At 50.4% G+C, this 20,698-nt stretch overlaps 1 protein-coding gene across 2 annotated transcripts in view; it reads left to right on the forward strand.

The window, feature by feature from the left end:
- MYLK (myosin light chain kinase) overlaps positions 1 to 20,698 on the forward strand; it is a 178,656-nt gene that overhangs the window by 121,884 nt on the left and 36,074 nt on the right. For both annotated transcript variants that reach the window (XM_080799769.1, XM_080799770.1), the window contains 4 exons: positions 6,161 to 6,211; positions 7,186 to 7,313; positions 9,219 to 9,372; positions 14,557 to 14,859. In XM_080799769.1, coding sequence (XP_080655895.1) covers positions 6,161 to 6,211; positions 7,186 to 7,313; positions 9,219 to 9,372; positions 14,557 to 14,859 — 636 coding nt within the window. The remainder of the gene's footprint in view (positions 1 to 6,160; positions 6,212 to 7,185; positions 7,314 to 9,218; positions 9,373 to 14,556; positions 14,860 to 20,698) is intronic.

Below are 20,698 nucleotides of genomic sequence, written 5' to 3' on the forward strand. Positions count from 1 at the left end.
GGCAAGCAGCAGGTTTGGGGAAAAGATCCTGGATTCGCTTTTGGATGTTGGGTTTGCCCTATGTGTCGGGGGAGGGGAGAGTCAGGGTAGTGGGACGTATAGGTGAGCTGAGGAGAGAGGCCTGGGCTCCAGGTAAAATGAAGCCAGCAGAGAGAGGGATAGAAAGAGGCATTCTGAGAGCAACAGTGAACAAAGTACCCCAAGGGCATCAGAGTTCGGGGAGCAGAGCTAGGCCAGGCGGGGTTGCTCCCTTGGGCTGACTGTCTGGAAGAGGGGACTGAGCTCCTTCCTCCTCAGAAGGATGGACCGGGGGCAGGCAGCTGGAGGATGTTAGCTGCTAGCCTGACCATGCGGCCAATAGCTACCGCGGATTTGCAAAGATCGTTGGATTTTATTTTCCTTCTAGGATATTCGTCTCTGACAATGGCTAGTGCAAAAGTGTAAGGTGTTGGAGAAGGGAATGAGACACAGGGCTGACATTAATAATAAGACATTAATAGTAAGATCATAAGATGGGTGACCACAGAGGAGAGGAAGCTAGTTAGTAACCCAAGGAGAGCTGCGAGTGTAAGCATCTGGACCAGCAAGAGTGTTACCTCCACTGAGGACCCTGGGAGAAGGAGCTCCCGGAGCAGTGTGAGCACTTCCGTGTGGGTACAGAGCTCAGCTGACGCAGTGTGGCATTTGAATAGGTGAAGGAATGAATGAGAAGTCCTCTGGGGGTCCATCTGGGGAAGAGGGGTATTGGGGTGGGGGGCTGGTATTCAAGTGTGCACTCTGTCCTGTAACTTCTTTACCACGTAGCTTAATGCTTTACAGTGAATTTTCCTTCTCCCCTTCATGTCTTGGGAGTGGGGGAACCAAAGCCCTGAAAGGCTGAGGGACATGCTTTACGTCCCACAGCTCAGGGAACGACAGGGCAGTATTTAAACCCAAGCCCAGCTCCAGAGCCTCTGTGCACTGCCTTGCTGCAAGGGGACAGAGAAGGGTCTCGAGGGCCTGGATTTGGGGATGGAGCAGAGAGTGAGCTGGAACGGAAGCAGCAGGGAGAAGGTAGCCACACACTGGGCAGCGGGGGGCTCAGGTCCTGCTTCTACCTTGGCCACATCTGGTTTTTATGAGCCTGACGAATCACCTGGGAATCTCCTTCTTTTCCCGTGACCTGGAAACCGTGTGAGGTGCCCTGCTGGTGTTTGGTTGGGGAAAGAACCCAATGGGAGAAAGGACAGTGAGATCCTGGGTTAACGCTGCAAGCGCTGAGCCCCGCTCTCTGTGAGAAACCAGGTTTTCGAATCGGGGATTCTGCTTTCCGACCCAGGAAGTATGTCCTTCTGAGCCCTGTGCCCAATTAATGGATTTCAGCAGATGCTTGTATAAAATATGTATGGCAGAGAATATAGAACTTCATTAACATTTAAAACTGTCTTTACTAATAGGAACCAAACCAGCTTCAAATGCTAACTAATGCAAACAGCGGAAGATGCAAATGCGTAGAACAAACATAAAATTTTGGCCTTAGATCCATTTACCAGTGACACAGGAAGGTGGACTAGTTCAGGCTCTACTTCTAGCCACGGAGGTTTACCAGGGCTGCCAAGAATAGTGTGGAGCGGGACTTCGGGGTCATGTGATCTCATGGTGTGCCGCCACCGTCCTCGTCCTTATTCGCTCTTGGCTACCATGCCAGGGCCGGTGGCACTCCCTCGCAGCCTCCAGAGCCTGTCCACAGCTGTTTTCATCCCTACGGCTGCCACATCAAAGTTCCACACACCGGAGGCTTGCACAACCCAAGTGTATTGTCTGTCGGTTCTGGGGGCTGCAGTCCAAGTGCAGGGTGTTGGCAGATCTGGTTTCTTCGGAGGCCTCTCTGCTTGCCTTGCAGATGGGCTCTTTCTCACTGTGTCCTCATGTGGCCTTTTCTGTGCGAGTACCCCTGGCGTCTCTGTGTGTCCAAATTTTCTCTTCTTAAAGGACAACAGTCTGTTTGGTTTAGGACCCCCGCCCCATGGCTTCACCATAACGGAATTACCTCTTTAAACCCCGTATCTCCAAATAGGGTCATATTCTGAGGTACTGGGAGGCTCGAGTTTCAACATAGAAATTTTGGGGGGATGCAGCTCAGCCCGTACCAGCAGCTCCACACAGCTCCTCTACACAGATGGCGTTTGCTCTCCACAGGAGGTCAGATTCTGGCTGTGGTAGCAGCGCTTCGTCTTCCCTGGAGGGCTTCTCCCTTCCCAGCAGCGCTAGGTAAAGGGAAGGGCTGCTTGGCTCAGCCTGTCGTGGCTATTCCAGAGCCCATCTAGTACCTGCTTCCAAGGGGTTGCCATTGCGGTTCCATCTCAGGGTTCTCCCTCCTCCCCGAGCCCCAGCCTTCTGCTTTCAAACCTGTGCTCCTCTCTCACCTGGAAAGAAACCTTGCTTGACATTTCCCCTTCCATCACCCTGTTTCTCCTCGTCCCTTCAACTCCAGAACTCGTGTCAGGTTAGTTGACTCCCGACCTGTTTCCTTGAGAATCTCCTCTGGAGTGATTTCTGACCCTACCGTCTCATGCCGCCTGCCCTCTCACAACTTACCCGTCACTCAGGGCTGGTCACACCTGAACCCCACTTCCCAGCGCCCGTTCTCCTCCATCCTGGCTTGCAGGGACAGTCCTCCTTCCATCTGTTGAGGTCCACAGCCCTCTCTTTGATCCCAGCTCCTCACTGTGGGCATCACGTAGGTTCAGACCCTGGTCCCCTCCCATCTTTCACTGCATTCTTTCCCCCAAAGAACTGACCCATCCTCGAAGTTTCCATTATGACTGCAGGTTTGATTCTGGAGTCTTTCACTTCCAGTCTCCACCACCCTCCCTCTAGAATTCTGATCCTGGGCTTCTAGCCTACAAGTGCATTAATTCTTTCATCTACCACATTCACTTGGACCAAACCAAATGCCTCAGCTTTCACTCCCAAAGTCTGTATTCTGTCACCACCATTTTCCCCATTTATCCAAGCCAGAAATCTCTAAGGAATCTTTGTACCTCCCTCTTGTTCAGCCCCTAAATTGTCTTAACTTTTCTTTTGCCTCATTTGTATTTTCTTTTCTGCTGCCTTTACCAAGCCTGGACCTTTATCACTTCCTCCCCAAAGGATGGCAATAGCCTCTGAATTGGACAGCCTTGTCCCCCAGGAGATAGGGAGACCTCCACGGGGTCCTCAAGCCCAGCCAGACTGCGGTTTGTGTGAGGATGCCCCCGTTCACTCACAACAAAGATCTAGCCCTCAAACCTGGGATTCTAGACCAGCACTGTGAGGACAGCAATGTTCCATGTCTGTGTAGCATGGTGGCCACGAGCCATGTGTGGCTATCGTTGAGCACTTGAAACCAGACTACTGTGACCAAGGAACTGAATTCTTTATTTTCTTTAATTTGAATTGTCCCACTGCCTTCCCACCAGAGTTCTCTAACCCTAGCCCTGTACTCTGGACAGCTTCCACTGGACATCACCCTGATCCTCAACTTGAGCCACTCTCTGTTCCTGAACCATGGGGCCCTTCCCCTGTCTCCAGTTCACATATTTCGTAGCCTTCAGGTCTGTCCTGTGTCCCACCATCAGCCCTGCCTAGCTATCCCCTCCGCCTACAGTCTTTGTCCTTCATTTGAACAACGGCATTGTGTTCGGTGGATTAAAGTTTTGTTGTTGTTGTTTTTTTTAAGTAGGCTCTATGCCCAGCGTAGGGCTTGAACTCGCCACCCCAAGATCAAGAGTCTCATGTTCTATGGCCTGAGCCAGTTAGGAGCCCCCTGAATAAAACCTTTTGAAAAAAACTTTCTATCAACTTTAATTTTGAAATAATCTCAGACTTAAAGTTGCAAAAAACAGTACAAATAATTCTTGTATGCCCTTCACTCTGATTCCTTAAATGTCAGCATTTTACCATGTTTGCTTTATCACGTGTTTTTCCCTTTCTCCTTCCTTCCACCTCTCCAAACACGTATGCACGTATGTACACATTCATACATATAATTTTTATGAGAAGCTGAAAGTAAGTTGGTACACATGGTAACCTCAACACCCAAATATCTGAGTATATATTTCCTAAAAACAAAGACAGTTTCTTATAAAAACAAATTTGGTGATCAAAACGTGAAATTAACACTGATACAATACTATCATCTAATTTATTGACCTTATGCAAATTTTGCCAGTTGTCCCATCAATATCCTTTATGACAAAAGGAAAAAAAAAAAAAAAAGAAGCCTTTCCTCTAGGCCACACACCTTGACATTTAAGCCCTTGAGGACAAGCTCTGATTTCTCACATTTGTGTGGTTTTCCTCTCAGCTCCCAGGTTAGGAGTGTGTGCTGACTGGCATTTGCCTGGTAAGTTTCTGTGAGATGGACAGATGGGTCGATAATGGTGACAAGCCAGGGTGCGTTTGGCGGAAGCAGGCCTCGCCCTGAGCTTCAGCACATTCCTGTTTGTGGTCAGCTCTGTGATCTCAGAGATCGCCTCCTTACACAGTCCTTGTGCGGCTTTCAGGTGGGTAGCCGCACTACTCTCTGTTTCCCACATGCACAGCTGATAATCTACAAAGTCAGCTGACCAGCCTGTGGGCACACAGCAGTGTCCAGGCCAGGACACGGGACTGCTTTTCCATAATCTGCAGGGGTGAAGCTTTGGGGGTGACTAATTGCTAACGTCACCACCACTCATTCCTTCAATAAATAGTTACCGAGTGCCTCTTCTGTTCCAGGCACACTGGGTATACAGCAGTGAGCAAAAAAAGATAAGTCTCTGCCCTCAAAAGCCTTTTACTTTAGAGATAGGGGAAGGGCGGGCAGTAAATCTACAAGTAAATAACATAGTTTGGTGCTAAGTGCCACGGTGGGGAGTAATAAAGTGAGATAAGGGAGAGGAGAAGTGCTGAGGGCAGGGGGTTGCTGTAGGACATGGAGTGCTTAGGGAAGATCTCATTGGTTAAGTGACCCTTTCCCATTTTTTTGTATTAAGGTCTAATTTACATACAGTGAAGTTCACCCTTTCTCGGGCACAGTTCTATGAATCTTGACAACTGCATATGGTCATATAATTATTGCCATAATCAAAGTATGGTTCCCCCACCCTAAGACATGTCTTTGTGCCCCTTAACGGTTGACCCCTCTCCCCACGCCCTGCTAATCTGTTCTCTGCCCCTATAGCTTTGCCTTATCTAGAATGAGACATATCAGTTGAATTATACTGGTCATAGCCTTTTGAGTCTGGCCTTTCTTAGAGATAGATGAATCATTGAGATTCATCTATGTTCTGTGTATCAGTAGTTTGTTCCTTTTTCTTGATAAGTAGTATTTCATCGTATAGCTATACCACAGGTCACCCATTCTCCAGTTGTGGGATAATTGGGTAAATTCTAGCTTTTGGCAATCACAAATACAACCATCATAACCATTCACGTATAGATATTTGTATAGATATTCCACTTGGATTAATAGGTTTTGATTAAAGACCTTCAAGAAAGATGAAGACAAGCCATGAAGATCGCTGAGGCTATTTTTGGCATTCATCATACTGTTATTTAGCCAAATGAGTAGGTTTGTGCTGTGAAATTGGTCTGTTTGTGTCATTTTTCTTATTTGAGTTACTTGGAGAGAGTGGAAGCAATGGAGTAGGAAGGGAAGAAACCATTTGGTGGGTTCATTCATTTGTTCATTCATTCATTGATCCATTCAGCCAACACTAAAAAATGAAAGCCACTAGTCCACAGTCTGTGACCCAAAGGAAGCCTGAGACCCTTGGATCTACACCAAAGGCTAATTTTAGATGGTTTATCTGACATAATTTCCTTGCTGAGCTTCCTAAAGTTTGGGTGAGAGAATAGTTAGCAAGTGTGGAGTCATCATCGTTGAAATGGACAACAGAGACTCAAGCATTTTTGAGTTCTTATCCCAGTGGTCACTCTGGAGGCCCCTCCAGAGGCCCCCCGAGACCTGATATTCATTCAGTCATGAGGTTGTCTCTACAGGAGTGCAAGATCTCCTGAAAAACATATTTAAGTGAGACATATTTAAATGAGGGCTCTGCCTGGGGCAGGCGCAGTGGGCAAGTCTCCTAGGATTCAAGAGCTTTATGAAAAGCCAGGATTTACAGAAAATAACTTGTGAACATCTTTGTTTCAGGTGATGCAACTGTGAAAAAGAAACCTGCCCCCAAAACGCCTCCGAAGGCAGGTAATTGGTCACAAGCAACATTTGAGGGCAAGGGTCATCTGCCATGTGGTGTTTTTCCTTTGTTCTGCTAGACTGAGCAATGACATAAGGTCCCAGGAGACCACTGCTGCCCCTCCCTGATTCAAGCCCTGTATTATTCAGGCCAGATTTTCCCCAAGAGCCTCTGCACAGCCTGGTCCCCTACCCTCTGTCACTACTTGTCTTTTCTCCTTCCCCTGTAGCGTCCCTAGCTATAGGGACATCATATGGTATCATACAATACTATGACTTTCCCATCCCTGCTGCGAAATTCTGCCTAACCCTCTGCCCTCCATGCTGCCATTTAAGGAGGTGATCCATTGTGTGCTATCTTAATGCTCTGGTCTGTATGCCTTTGTCATGTAGAGCCTTGTCTGTCTCCCAGTGAAAGACATTTGAGGAGGTGGATCCTATTGGCTTGAAGGCAAGGTGTGGCTTAGTTAATAGAGTTAGCAGGGGGGCCCTGGGTGGCTCAGTCAGTGAAGCATCTGTCTTCACCTCAGGTGGTAATCTCAGGGTCCTGGGATCAAGCCCTACGTCCGGCTCCTTGTTCAGTGGGGAGCCTGCTTCTCCTATGCCCTCTGCCGTTTCCCCCAACTTGTGCGTTCTCTTTCTCTCACTCTCTGTCAAATAAATACATAAAATCCTTTAAAAAATTAAAGGAGTGAGCAGGTAGATTAAGAAATTTAGGGTAAGATACAAATTCCAGAGCAATTGGCAATTGGAAAATTCTGCCATGTAGATGGTATGGGCCATTTCTGAAGAATAAATACAAGAACAAACCTAGCAGGCCCATCAGTTGGACATTCTGGAGCAAAGGCTGCTGTTCTCAGTGTTACCCTGAAGGCTCTAGAAGGCGAGAGAGGAACAGACCAGTGTGGACAGCAGCACTGAGTGAGATCAGTCTGTCTGAGGCTCCCTCCTAATTGCTCATCTTGTCACTTGTCCTCTCCCAGCCATGCCCCCTCAGATCATCCAATTTCCCGAGGACCAGAAGGTGCGCGCAGGAGAGTCTGTGGAGCTGTTTGGGAAAGTGGCAGGCACCCAGCCTATCACCTGTACTTGGATGAAGTTCCGAAAGCAGGTTAGTGAGGGAGGGGAGTGGCCAAAGAATGACCTTCCCAGCCCCTGGGCGGAAAGGGACCAGAAATGCCATCATGGCGGCAGCAGCATTTTGATCAGCAGGGCCTTGGAAATGGGAGAGCTCCTCTCCCACCTGTCCCCACCCACCACATCTGAGTTCTTAATAACCTTTTCTTCTGAATCTACCATTAATACCTGCTTTACAGACCCTTTGGGTGACAGAGAACAGTATGAAGGAAAAAAAGGAAATCATGCATGTTCCCCCCAACCTGATTTTGATATTTTAGTCTAGAATTCTACTCAGAGTCAGGAGAATAGAACCACTGACTGAAAGGACCTCTCAGACCCTGTGAACCTTCTGTGATTCTGGGCTAGCCCACTGAACCCTATCTGTGGTAACCACTTCAGCTTACCGATGCTGAAGGGATAAAAGGGAATCCAACTATTTGGATAGATAAATTGTACATTAACTAGAACCTTGGCTTACTGGCCCAGAAATATACCGTTTCTCATAAGGATCCTATGAAAGAAGGGTCTGAATTTCTGAACAACCAGCTTAAAAGGACATGGGGAGCCCACCGGTTCCACTGGGCCCATATGGGTGGTGTGTGCCTCTTACATGTGACCGACAAAGGTCCCAGGCAGTGGCTGGTACTGAATCAGGAACTTTGCAGAGGATGTGAAGATTTCTTCTGAGTTCTCTGCTGCTCTATTCCAAACCATTCAAACTGCCCTGAGGCCCAGAGATGGGAGGCTAGTACCAGGGAGGCATGGAGGACTGGTCTCAAAAGATGAAGCTGAGAAGCCTGCCTTATTGTCCCAAAGGGTGCTTGCTCTGTGCTCTCTCTGGCCTGGTGGTGTCTGAAGGAAGGTGGACTCTCTCCTTTTTCAGAGACATTTGGCCAGGTCCCCGCTGGGGACGAAAGAACTTTCTCTGGTGATGGATATGTTCTGTATCCATTATCCAATATCGTAGCCACCACCGTATCCAGCTACTGAGCTTTTCAAATGTGACTAGTGCAACTGAGGAACAGACTTTGAAATTGTAATTAATTTAAAATCCTTATAACAGCTTTGTTATATACACCATAACATTCAGACACCATAAAATTTGACCTTTTCAAGTGTACCATTCAGTGGTTTTCAACCATTTCAGTCGTGCAACCATAACAGTGATCTAATGCTGGAACATTTCCATCATCTCAAAAAGAAACCCTGGGCCCATTAGCAGCCATTCCTCCCTTTCCCCAAGCTCCGGCAACCACTAACTTTCTTTCTGTCTCTATGGATTTGCCTACTGGGGGCATTTCATATAAATGTATTCTTTCGTGTCTGGCTTGTTTTGTTTAGCATAACGTTTTCAGGGCCTATCCATGTTGTAGCATAAATCAGTACTTCATTCCTTTTTCTGGCCGAATTATATTCTATTGTCTGGATAGGCCACAGTTTGTTTATCCGTTCATCAGTTGATGGACCTTTGGGCTATTTCTACTTAATTAAAACTTAAGTAGCCACATGTGGCCGGTGGCTCCAGTATTAGCATAGGAGAGGTCAGAACACACTGGGGTTAGGTGACTCTGCTCAGACAGCTTCTCCTGCCCTCCCTCCCAAAGCCCTGAAGCTATGGGACCCTCCCCAGCTCTGGGTTGGGCAGCAAGGGCAGACACAGTTCATCTGTCGGCCCATGCTCGCCATGCTCCCCGCTCACCCCAGAGCTGGAACCCCTCAGGGAGGCTTGGCTTTGGACGCGGGAGAGGAGGGGCCTAAAGGGGAAGCCCGGGGTCTAGACAAGACGGAGCCCCATACAGCCTGTCCGCAGCCTTCCCTAAGGGTGGGGAGTGGAGGTCAGAGCCCTCTTCCCTTCCTGGCCCAAGTCTCTAGCGCCTGTCTCACTCTCTGCTCCCAGATCCAGGAGAGCGAGCACATCAAGGTAGAGAACAGCGAGAATGGCAGCAGGCTCACCATCGTGGCCGCACGCCAGGAACACTGCGGCTGCTACACTCTGCTGGTGGAGAACAAGCTGGGCAGCAGGCAGGCCCAAGTCAACCTCACTGTCGTGGGTGAGTCTGGGGATGGGGTGGCCTGGGGGTCAGAGGACAGTAGGATGATGGGCCTCTGGGCTTCATCTCCCCGGGGCCTGCTCCTTCGGCGCCCTGCCCACAGCCTTACATGCTCCCGTGTTCCCTCTCCCTGGCCCCTCTCTCTGGCTGGACTTCGTGCTTCTGGAGAAGCCCAGACCTTACTGCACACCCGCAGCATTTTCCTGTTCCTGTGAACCCCCTCCTGGCTTCTTTCTCTCTAGTCTTTGGAAAACCTGAGCTACACTACCCCAGACCCGTTGCTCTGGTACCTTGCTCCCTGTCGCTGTGGTCCACCCCTTCCCTCTCCCCGGCCACTCATGCCCTTTGCCAGTCCTCGTCTTCAGGCCGTGCTGCCTTCCACATCCTCCTGTGCCTGGTTCTGGGGGCACTGCAGGAAGAGGATCACGAGCCACAGACTCAGTGCTGCCCTCGCCAGTGTCAGCCGGCTCAGTGTCCTCCCTGATTCTCTGGCTTCCCTGAGGAATTGGAGGTGGCAGGCATGAGCTTTCACCGCCTCGTGGCCCGCGCCTACAGGTGTCTGATATCTGTGCCCCTTGCTTCGTCTTCACCTCCTCTGCTTCTCCCGGAAATGTTGCCAGGGCTCTCCCATCCCAGCCAAACACGCAGGCGCATGTACACCTGAAGGATCCTGTCTCACTCTGGCCGCCCTGCCACGTATCTGCCATCTGCACAGACACGCCCCCTCACCGGGGCCAGTTTCCACTTTGATCCTGCTTCTTTGCCCCCCTGAGGCCTCCCTCCCACCCCCGTGAGTCCTCTGGGACCACCCTTCCGAGATCACGGTGACCTCCCAATCCTACCTCCACTCCTTTTTCACCTCCTGCCGTATGGAGTTGAATCTCTCTCCAGACTGATTGTTAAGTTTACTTTCTCCTCTCCATCCCAGTCACTGTCTTTCATGCCCTGGGGGACTGTCTCCTGAAATGTCCAAATACCTTGCTAACTGGTCCCACACTGTGGGTTGTGCTGGGGTCCCTGAGCCCTGACATGGCGGGCACTTGGAACGGCCAAGGAACAGCAGACGAGGACTGGGCAGGTGGACAGCAGGCCGTGTGCCTGCGCACCTGTGGCCATCAGAGGCTGTGTGCATAAAGGCCTTTGGCCTCGTGGTGGCTGATCTGATCCCCTTTTTCTGCTGCTGTAGATCAGGAGTTTTAACTCTGGAAGGCCAGTGTGCTAAGGGGTCAGGGAATAGGTTTCTCATCTATAAAGACAGGAGACACATTTTTCTCACTCTTTCTCTCTTTGGTGACTCCAGATGTTCATTTCGATGATTGTTCCCCAGGAGTCAAGACTATTTGGGGGCTTGGGAAATTGGCCCTAGTGACCCAGATCGCCTACACATTGAGACGTGTACCTGAAGTATTGACTTGGCTCCCCTCTCCCCGCATCAGCGAGCATCGGTTTCCCATTTTCCTTGGTGTTCTCTTATCTGCCCCAGCTTGGGGAACCTGGGGGATCACCTCCTTTGAACTGCTCTCCCATGACCAGCGCCCCTGCCTCCACTCTGACTGGCTCTGCGGTGCCACACGCGCCCCACCCCCAGGCCCACCGCGGGGCTGTGCTTCTGGCCTTTTATGGTTTCGTTTCTCATTCTCCGCGGCCAGTGCTGACAGGGCCTTGGTGTGGCTGCCCGCCAGCTGGCGGGAGCAGCATGTTAAATGCTGTCCTGGGAGGGGAATGGAATGGAGGGGAACGGGCTTTCTGTCTGCCTCCCCCTCGGAGAGCTAAGAATAGAACGGCTCAATAAATGGAGAACTTGCATTGATGGACCCAGCAAAGCCGCATTCATTCAGAGCCCGTGGATTTAGCCTTAGTCCACAGTAAACCTGGCTTAGGGCCAGATTTCCCTGCGTGGCTCTGGGGGCATCTGGGCATTATCTGATCAGGGCTTATTAAGTAGATGTCAGATAGAAATGGGACGACGAAACAGGAATTGTTTGGGCAACTCCAGACCCTTTTCGAGCACTCTGGAAGCATCCGTCTGCAGGCTGGCTGACGGAGGCCGACTTAACTTCCACTGGTTAGCAGGAAACTTCTCTTCTTGTCTGTCCTTTAAAAATACCATTTTCTTTTCATCGAGGCTATGACTCCTGTTTTTTTTAAATGGTAATAAAAAGTAGCCTTTCCTTGGGTTCCTTTGAATGAGTGATGTTTAACTATTTTAAAAGGCAGCACAGGAGTTGGTGACGTTCTGAGAGCCTCTGCCACAATGGCCCTTCCAGCTCTGCCACGGGGCAAGGGAGGGAGGGGCCCCAGAGAGCCGCTGGCCCAGATGCATTCCTTCCAGTAACTTGTCCAGCTAGGGGAAAAACAGGTCACTTTGCATATCTTTAAAGGAGAAAAACCAAGTCCAGAGAATCTCCAAATACCCAGTAATCCCCAGCTACTCTGAGCTTGGAACTTGCATGAATTTTAAGGGCAGGAGATTTCCCCTTGTGATGCTTGGCGTGGGTTTAAGCAAGATGCTTCTTGATCTTATTCTGCCTGATAGCTTATAAAAAAGCAGGCCCCTGGAACGAGGCTCTGGAGATGTCCTGGAGTCTCCTTTTGGCTCTGCCACTTACTAGCTGGGTATTCTTAGCAAGCAAAGTGCCTTAGCTTTCAAGGGCCAGGATCGTCCAGGTAGATGACCCTGGTGATAGGGTGGTCTCAACCCCTCCCCCTCAAGCTGCAGGTGGCTGCTGAGGCACAGTGAAGAGAGGTCCAGGTGCGATGAGCCATGACCCAGATCACCTTCAGACACACAGGCCCATGAGACCCTGCCCAGGCAGTTACTTGAGTGAGAGATAGTAGAGAGGAGAGCCTCCAGTTCCCGAGACTGAACAGAAAACCCTGGGGTTGACGCCACTAGAGACTCTTAGACTCATTGTTTCCCATTCTGTTAGTCAAGTCTTCAGGGAGCGATAGGAGAATTCCAAGGAAGCATGGAGCTTAGGGTTCTAGACACTGAGCCTGCTTTGTTTTCACCAGGCCACGCCCAGGGTCCCTGTCCCAGGCTCCTAGACTCCAGACTTGAGCCTTCTCTGAACTCCTTAATTCAGAATCAAATTCCTTGAAAGCACTGAAGCTTCACTAGGAATGAAAGTCCCCCTCCCTAAATTTTTCATCTTCTCTTGTGCGACAGGGGGCAATGCATATCATATGTCAGTCTTTCTGACCCTTTCAGCCAAGAGACATCTGGAACAGGGTAGGGTACAAGTAGTACCTCTTTTGCAATACCCATTTCTCAACATTGGCTTCACCAACACAGAAGGGAGAAAAATCAGTCAGTGGAGTGTATGTGCATTTGTCTTATAAACCTACACGACTCTAAACGTGTCCAACAAGACACTTCCCAGGCAGTTTTCTTTGGGGGAAGCAGTGAGTCTGTCTTTCATCCCTCTTTGGGCTTTTTTAACTTCCTTAGCTGGGTCTTGAGAGGACTTGAAGCACTTGCCTCTATAAGAGTTTAGAGCAATAAACATCTTAGCCAACACCAGAAATATTTCTAAAAAGACCAATACATCTTTCAGAACAAATAGTTTTTCTAAGAGAACACTTTAAACAACGAGCAAAAGTGGTTCCATCCCAGGAGGCCTCCAGAGTGACTGCCAACGGTGGGAGGTAGTTCTATCACGATCCCAGAAACACTCCATGCAAGGGGGCTGTGCGGGGATGGGCGGTCTCTGGGCAAGGCAGCCATAGGAAGGACGGAGAAGCCGTGGGGCCCCGGGAACCAGGGAGGGTGAATACGGATATGTGTATGTACATGTGTGTGACACACACACACACACACACACACACACACACACGACGGAATGTTTGTTTTCTCCTCTGTCTGCACAAAGTCATTTACAAGAATTCTCTTCGGCTTTCCAGCCTTGCTGAAGGGAGGATAAGTAGGAGTCAAGGTCTTTACCTGGCTTTGCTTCCTCGGATGTTTACAAAACCCCTACCAGGTAGATACACATTAGCACCATTGTCCAAATAAAAAAGAGGAACTAGAAGTCTGGAACCTTGGAAGTCAAGGAATTTGCTCGAGGTCACATAGCTTATAAGAATGACACAGCATGAAAAGCATGGTTTTAATTGCTGGTTTGGGAAACCCTACACCTCAGACTGCCTTGGCGGGGGCAGGTTGGTGGGGGAGATAGAGGTTACTGAATACTGGTATCTATAGCTGAATCAGCCACCTATGAAAACAAAAATCTGAAAAACAGGAGAATTTTGTTCAGAGGAGTGGCAGACAGAATCAGCAAAAGTCCGAGGCCTGACCAAATCTAGGCTGGCATGATCTGCCTGGAAGTGGGTGGCGTCACTGGTCTGAGTGGGAAGGCAGCCTGCTCCCGTTCCAGGCCTAGTCCGGGACGGTTGTGATTCACTACTGTGGTTTGCTTTTGAAAGTCTTTCTCATTTTGTCTTGGTCCTATGAGGATAAGAGAGGTGGGGTAGAAGTAATGTTTTACATATTACAAAGTGAGAAATAAACTCCCCCCAAAATGAGAGTGATGACAGTACACGCCAGCCCCTTGTCCAGGAACTTCTCACAGCTGCCTTGTGATCCAGTCACTGTTATTTTCCACATTGCTTACAGACCAGGAAACTGAGATACAGAGAGGTTAACAAGTAGTGAGTGGAGACAGAGCCATGTTCATACCCGGATCTCTCCGACCTCAGAGCTCACTGTGCTATTCCGCGTCTCCATGGGGCAGGCGTTTCCCAAGTCCCGGAGAAAGTGGAGACTGACCCTCGTTATGTCACAGGCCACTGGCCTAGGGCCTGACAGACACACACGCACACATTAAATTCTCTCTCAAAACATATTTGTGATGGGAAGCAGTCCACGCCTTCTGGGCAGCTTCCTAGATCTGTTTACTCAGAGAAATATGTTTAGGACTGAGGCAAAGTACAGGAAATCATGACTTGTAGGCTGGAAAACTAGCCAAAAAAAGGGGGGGCTTTCGAGCAAATAGGTATTTGCGGGGCTTTGCGTGTTTGCGTGTTTGTACACAGGTGTGACCGTGTAGGTGAGGAGAAGAGAGCCAGGACCAGGGCTGTCGGCTCAGGTTCTCTGGGCTTCTCCTCCAAGACAATGCTAATCCAGAAACATTCTTTTCCTGCAATTCTGAAGACGTGGGTGATGTGCTTCTCTGTCCCCAGATAAGCCAGACCCCCCAGCCGGCACGCCCTGCGCCTCTGACATCCGGAGCTCCTCATTGACCCTGTCCTGGTATGGCTCCTCATACGACGGGGGCAGTGCTGTGCAGTCCTACAGCGTCGAGATCTGGGACTCGGTGGACAAAACGTGGAAGGAGCTAGCCACATGCCGCAGCACCTCTTTTAACGTCCAGGACCTCCTGCCTGACCGAGATTATAAATTCCGTGTGCGTGCCATCAATGTGTACGGAACCAGTGAGCCGAGCCAGGAGTCTGAACTCACAGCAGTGGGAGAGAAACCAGAGGGTAGGCTGCCTTTATTTTATCGCTGGCTTGAAATATGTGTGCATGGCTTTCCTTGTGTATGTAGAAACCTGTACTGAGAGGAGTACGGAGAACCGAGGAGATGTCAATGATGGCTGGCAGAGTCTTTGGGGATCTTGGTTTCCAGGGTGGTGATGCTGATCAGTGCTTTAAAAGAGGTTACCGGTGTGACCCTTCCAGATATTGGACCAGCAATTTTGGTACCCTGCCACCAGGGGGCGATGGTGTGTTAATCAGGAGCGCAGTCCTGGAAGGCAGGAGCTCCTAGGGACCTAAGTTTTAACTTTCCCCTGCATCCACCTCCCTCCTTCTCTTGCGCTCCTATCGCACTGTCTACTCGGTGTTGAGTTCTTGGAACACAAAGACAGATTAGACAACGGGCTTAAATCTTAACTAGGAGGACAGCTGCGTAGACAGTCACTATGATGAGATGGGATACATGCAATTATAGTGGTATAAACAAAAAGAGGAGGAGACACAGCAGAAAGCATGAATAAGTTTGCCATGAAGGTGGAGGAAGGCTTCCTAGAGGAGGTGACACTCATGTGGAGTCTTGGGGAAAGGAACAGACTTCCAAGAGGCAGGGAAGATAAGGAGAGGCATTCCCTATGGAGGAAACAGCATGAGCAAAGGTGCAAAGTGATGGAAAAGCATGGCATTCTGAGACGCTTATGCCGGGGTATATGCTGTGTGAGTCAGGACAGGAGGAAGCAACCCAAAGGGCGGTGTAGGTTACATTGTGAAGTTCATCCAAGATTTCCAGGCAGGGGACTGATATGATCACGTGAGGTTTTTTTTTTTAAGAAAAAGAATTAGAGGAAGAGTAGAGCTTTGCTACCCAAACTGCAGTCTGGACCAGCAGTCTTGGGATCTCGGCATTTGCTGGAAACGCAAACTCTTGGCCCCTCCGCACCCCTGGTCCCATCTGAACCCTCACTTCAACATGATCTACCCCATGGATTCAGATGCATGTGGCAGTTGGGGAAAGGATGACACTGGAGTTGGCAAGATACCAGTGGGACCTCTATGGTGTAGTTCAGGTGACAAATGGTCCGGCCATGAATGAAGGCCTCAGCTGATAGAACCAACCATTCTCAGTGACTTTTTGGGTAGAGTTGAAGGAAAAATTAGAAGAGTACAAAATGACTCCCAGCTCCTGGCTTAAGTAACTGAACACAAATTTTCTATTTTGTTGTTGTTGTTGTTTGTTTAAAAATCCACTGCTTTTTTTTTTAAGATTTTAAAATTTTATTTATTTGAGAGAAAGAGAGCAAGAGGGAGAGAGCATGAGCAGGGATAGGGATAGAGAGAGAGGGAGAAGCAGGCTCACCACTGAGCAGGGAGTCCAATGCGGGGCTGGATCCCAGGACCCCAGGATCATGACCTGAGCAGAAGGCAGACGCTTAACTGACTGAGCCATCCAGGCGCCCCGAACACAAACTTAAGAACCATTTATTATTATAGTTCTTGGTGGCTAACATGTATCAAGCACTTGCTATAGGCTAACAGCGTGGTCAGCCCTCTACGTGCATCATTTCCTACACCTATCTCAGTGAAGTGGCTGCCATTATTACCCCCATTTTACAGATAGGAGAAATGAGGTTTACAGGGGCAAACCTACGTGCCCAAGATCACAGAGCCTGTAATGTAAATGGAGAGCTGTCTGACCTGAAGCCTGTATTCCTTTGGGAGTAGTCAGGCTGCCTCCCAGGGACCGGAGGTTAGGCAGTGGGGAGTCCCAGAGAAGACACAGTCCTCTCAGTCCTGTGTGACTGAGGTGACTGAGGGCAATCCAAGTGTCCTCAGACAATTGACTTGAATCTAGAGCTCAGAAGAAGTCTTAGGTCAGAGCTAAGGATTTGAGAGTCTCACTGTTTAACTGATAATTGAAGCCACGAGTATCAGTGAGGTCACCAAGAGGGTGGTAGGAAAGTCACCACAGATATACGGAGATGAAGGAACCTGCAAGACCAGAAGGAAAGGTGAGAGGGAGAGCACCAGGAGAAGTTGGAGCCGAGCTGAAGAAACACAGAAGTTGTGAGTCACTGAGAGGTCTCGGGGAACAGCCACCAGCACTAAATACAGAAGGAGATGAAGACTCCTGGATTTAGCCCTTCGAGACGCAGCCATCTTTGAGAGTGAAGAGCAGAGCGTTTCCACGCGGTGGAAAATGGTTACCCCGGGATAAGGAATAAGTGGGAGAAAGAAAGGCCAAGAGTGTAGAATATTTTTTCAGGAAGTTCGGCGTGAAGAGAAGCAAAAGGCTGCCATGAATTCAAGGTGGAGAAGAGGCTGGGGGTGGGGAGGAGGGACACCAAGGGAAAGAGCACCGGGAGAGGGTGAGCTTCAGGTTGTGAGGCAGAGAGGAGAAGGGAGAGTAAAGGACAGGGCCTGTCTGAAGTCACCATCGGACCAGAGGCCTCTTGAGTATGGGACAGCCATGACGGTTTGATGTCCTTCTTTGGTGAGAAAATCAGATATAAAATAGATATTCAAACCTTACTTTCGTATGAAATGAGGGCTCCAGAAAGAAACTGGAGGATGCCAGTGGAAAACACACCAGATTTATAATGTTGCAGATACAGCCCTGTCTTGGGGGCCTTTATCTGGCAAGCCAGGGAATATGGAGGCATGGATCCCAGCCCCTGGGACAGGCCCACTGGGCCTCCCTGCAGCTGTCCTGGGCTCCTGGGCTCCTGCCCACTAGCTGCTTGCAAATGTATGCTGGGAGAACCGGGTAACAGAACGGCTATCTGCCGCCCTTTGACGCCCCCCTTCAAAATGAGCTGGCATAGGCAGGTTAGCTTGGGGGCAGTGGGAGTTCCAGATCAGGAACTCAGTTTTGTTTTGTTTTGTTTTTTAAGATTTTATTTATTTATTTGACAGACAGAGACCACAAGTAGGCAGAGAGGCAGAGAGAGAGGGGGAAGCAGGCTCCCTGCTGAGCAGAGAGCCCGATGTGGGGCTCGATCCCAGGACCCTGAGATCATGACTTGAGCCGAAGGCAGAGGCTTTAACCCACTGAGCCACCCAGGCGCCCCCAGGCACTCAGTTTTATGTTTTTAGCATATTGCTTTGTTCAAGAAGAGTACTCCCCACCTCTGGAAAAGTGAGAAGGAAAGAGATGACAGGGCCGTGAGAAGATGTTCCTTAGCTGGAAAGGAGCTCTTCCAGGTCGTCTCTAGAGGAAACCCAGAGAAACTGTAGAGTTCCCGATAAACCCCAAAAGATGAAGGCCATGAGTGCTGTAAGGCGTGACTCCCAGGAGGCCAAGACAGAAGCGCCCAGGGCTGGAGGGAGAGTCTGTGGGGACCAGGGGCTAGGACTGCTGGGCTCTGGGCAGGTTGCCCTCCCCGTCCTCCCTGCAGCCAAGCCAAGCCCCTGCTGTGGTCCTCAGACTCTCTTCCTAGGGCCCCTCCTGGCTGGGAGCAAATGAAAGGAAATGCAAAAATAGCCTGCAAGCCCAAGGAGGGGTCCAGGCCACCCAGAGCTTCCACACTGGAAGCTGTTCCCACCTCCAGGCCCAGCTGGATTACCGGGGAGGAGGGGCGGGCAGAAGAGTTGTAGGGCATTAGGACTGAGGGGCAGAGGACGGAGGGATTGGGAAGGTGGGCTGGAGGGAGGTGGGGGTTCCAAGTGTAGCCCCCCGTGGACGGGTCAGATGCTTGTTTGTTATAACCTGGGTAGGTCATCCGTCTACTTTAAAAGGGAAATGGCTCACAGAGAAGTGGGGTATGTTTGCACACGCATGTGAACTGCATGTGTGCATGGGTGCGTGTGTAGGTAGAGGAGGGATGAGAGGGGGGTTTTGGTGGCTCCTCTCCATGGAGCCAGTGGTCTGTGGTGGTCATCAAAACAGCAGTGCCAACTCACCCTCCCTCCACTAAGCCCAGCTAACGTCAGCTGTCACCTTCCCCACTGCCACCAGGACCCCTCCTGCCTGTGCTTTAGCAGCTTGGGTTTTCCTCTTCATCCTGATCTCCCCATTTTAACCCTGCTAAGCACCCCAACCCCGCCCTACTTTCAGTCCCCCAATGTATCCTGCACCGCTCCTGTGTTCAGGCACCGTTTGGCTGGCACAGGACAAAGCACGGTGTCCTTCCCTCCACCCCAGCTTTAGTGGCCTCCTTATGCGACAGCCGCCCCTCACACTAGAATCCCTAACCCAGTTAGCTCCCCTCCCTGTCTTCCCAAACCTGGGTAAACAGAGCCACTAGCCCAGTACACCCATCTCTCCCGTCCCAGCCAAGCCTTCATCTCCACCCTACCCTACCCCTGCTCTGACTCTTCAATCCACTCTATCCTTGCCCCATCCTAATTTGTTCTAGACTATATAGTTGTTAGTGAATCAGCAGGGAGGACGGCTTCTTGAGGAGTTAGGGCTTCCTTGCAAGCCTGAGGGCAGTTAGAGATGCAGAGCCCCTGAGGGCTACAGATCAGCCTCCCTGGGTGGCTGGCCTTGTCTGGGGCTGCAGAGGGCTCTCTGGGGCTGGGGTGCCCTCTAGTGCCCATTGGGCATGGGACAGCCCTCGGCCCTGGAGAGCTCCATCCAGGGAGCTGCCTAAGGCATGCTGCATAAGAGTCCCCAGGGCACAACTGGTCCTGTCCCAAACACTACTCCAGGCGCATGAGACTTACCCGCTTGCCGAAAGAGCTCAGAACCATCTTCCAAATACTTCTTGTGCTTAGCTCGTGGATGTCTTAGCTCTTTCTGAATAGAAGGTTTTTGAAACCTCTTGTTGAAATCCCTCCTGCTGTGTGGTTCAGCTTCTTCTGTGGCGGAAAGATGGAAACTGAGTGGTCACCCCTCCCATTACCACAGCCCTTTATTCTTGAAGGCCTGGCTAATCCAACTGTGGCCTTTCCCCAACTCCTACCCTGCTCCTCTCCTCAGGGCCACATCCCCCTCCAAGCAGAGTAGAGGCAGAACGAGAAGGAAAGGGAAGAAGGGAAACCTCTCAGCCTGGAGTCTTGGTCTGTTTCAAACAGAGGAAAAGTGGTGGAACAGTGAGCCCGAGTGGGGCATGACTTCTCTGAGAAGGCTCTAGGTCCCCACAACCATAGCATCAGGAGAGCCATCTGCGTTTCAGTTGCCAAGGGAGAAAGGCAGAGGTGAAGGGTGGATGTAGTGTTTGCAGTGAGGGCCAGAAGGCCAGCCCTGTCATTTCTAACACTGGGAAGAGGCCAGTTCTAGAACGGCATGCCTTCTCCAGGACTCCCCGAAGGGTGCCCCCCGGTGCCAGGCCGTTGGAAAGCCCCACACACTGCTGCTGCCCCCTCACTAGGGAAGCACAGACAGTTCTTACTAAAGATGCCGGGCCTATACAGCCCGCCTTCTCCTTTATCTCTTGTCCTGCTGCTCATTCCACACCAGGACGAGTGGCATGGGAATGAAAAGAAAAGGGGACGCCTCATTGGGTGAACACTCTCTCAGAGGCGGGTACCGTGGGCCAGGACGCTAGGCCTCCCCAACAGTAAAGGTCGCTATTATTGTTAGTATTTTGTCTCCAGGGCCCAGCCAGTGACAGCAGCTGTTGTGAAGGACTTGAACCCCTTGGTTCCTTAAAGCCCCATCCGAAGTGCCCTAAACTCCTGCTGACCCTATTTATCATTCTCATGGTGCATCTGGAGATGTGCGTTATTATGCCTACAGCCTTCCTCCTGTGTGAGGAATCACACAAGATCATTCTCTCAAGTTACGGTATTGATTAGCTGATAAAAATCGGTAACCTTGGGGCGCCTGGGTGGCTCAGTGGGTTAAGCCTCTGCCTTCAGCTCAGGTCATGGTCTCAGGGTCCTGGGATTGGGCCCTGCATCGGGC

The sequence above is a fragment of the Martes martes genome, assembly GCF_963455335.1.
Source record: "Martes martes genome assembly, chromosome: 1".
NCBI classification, from domain to species: Eukaryota; Metazoa; Chordata; class Mammalia; order Carnivora; family Mustelidae; genus Martes; species Martes martes.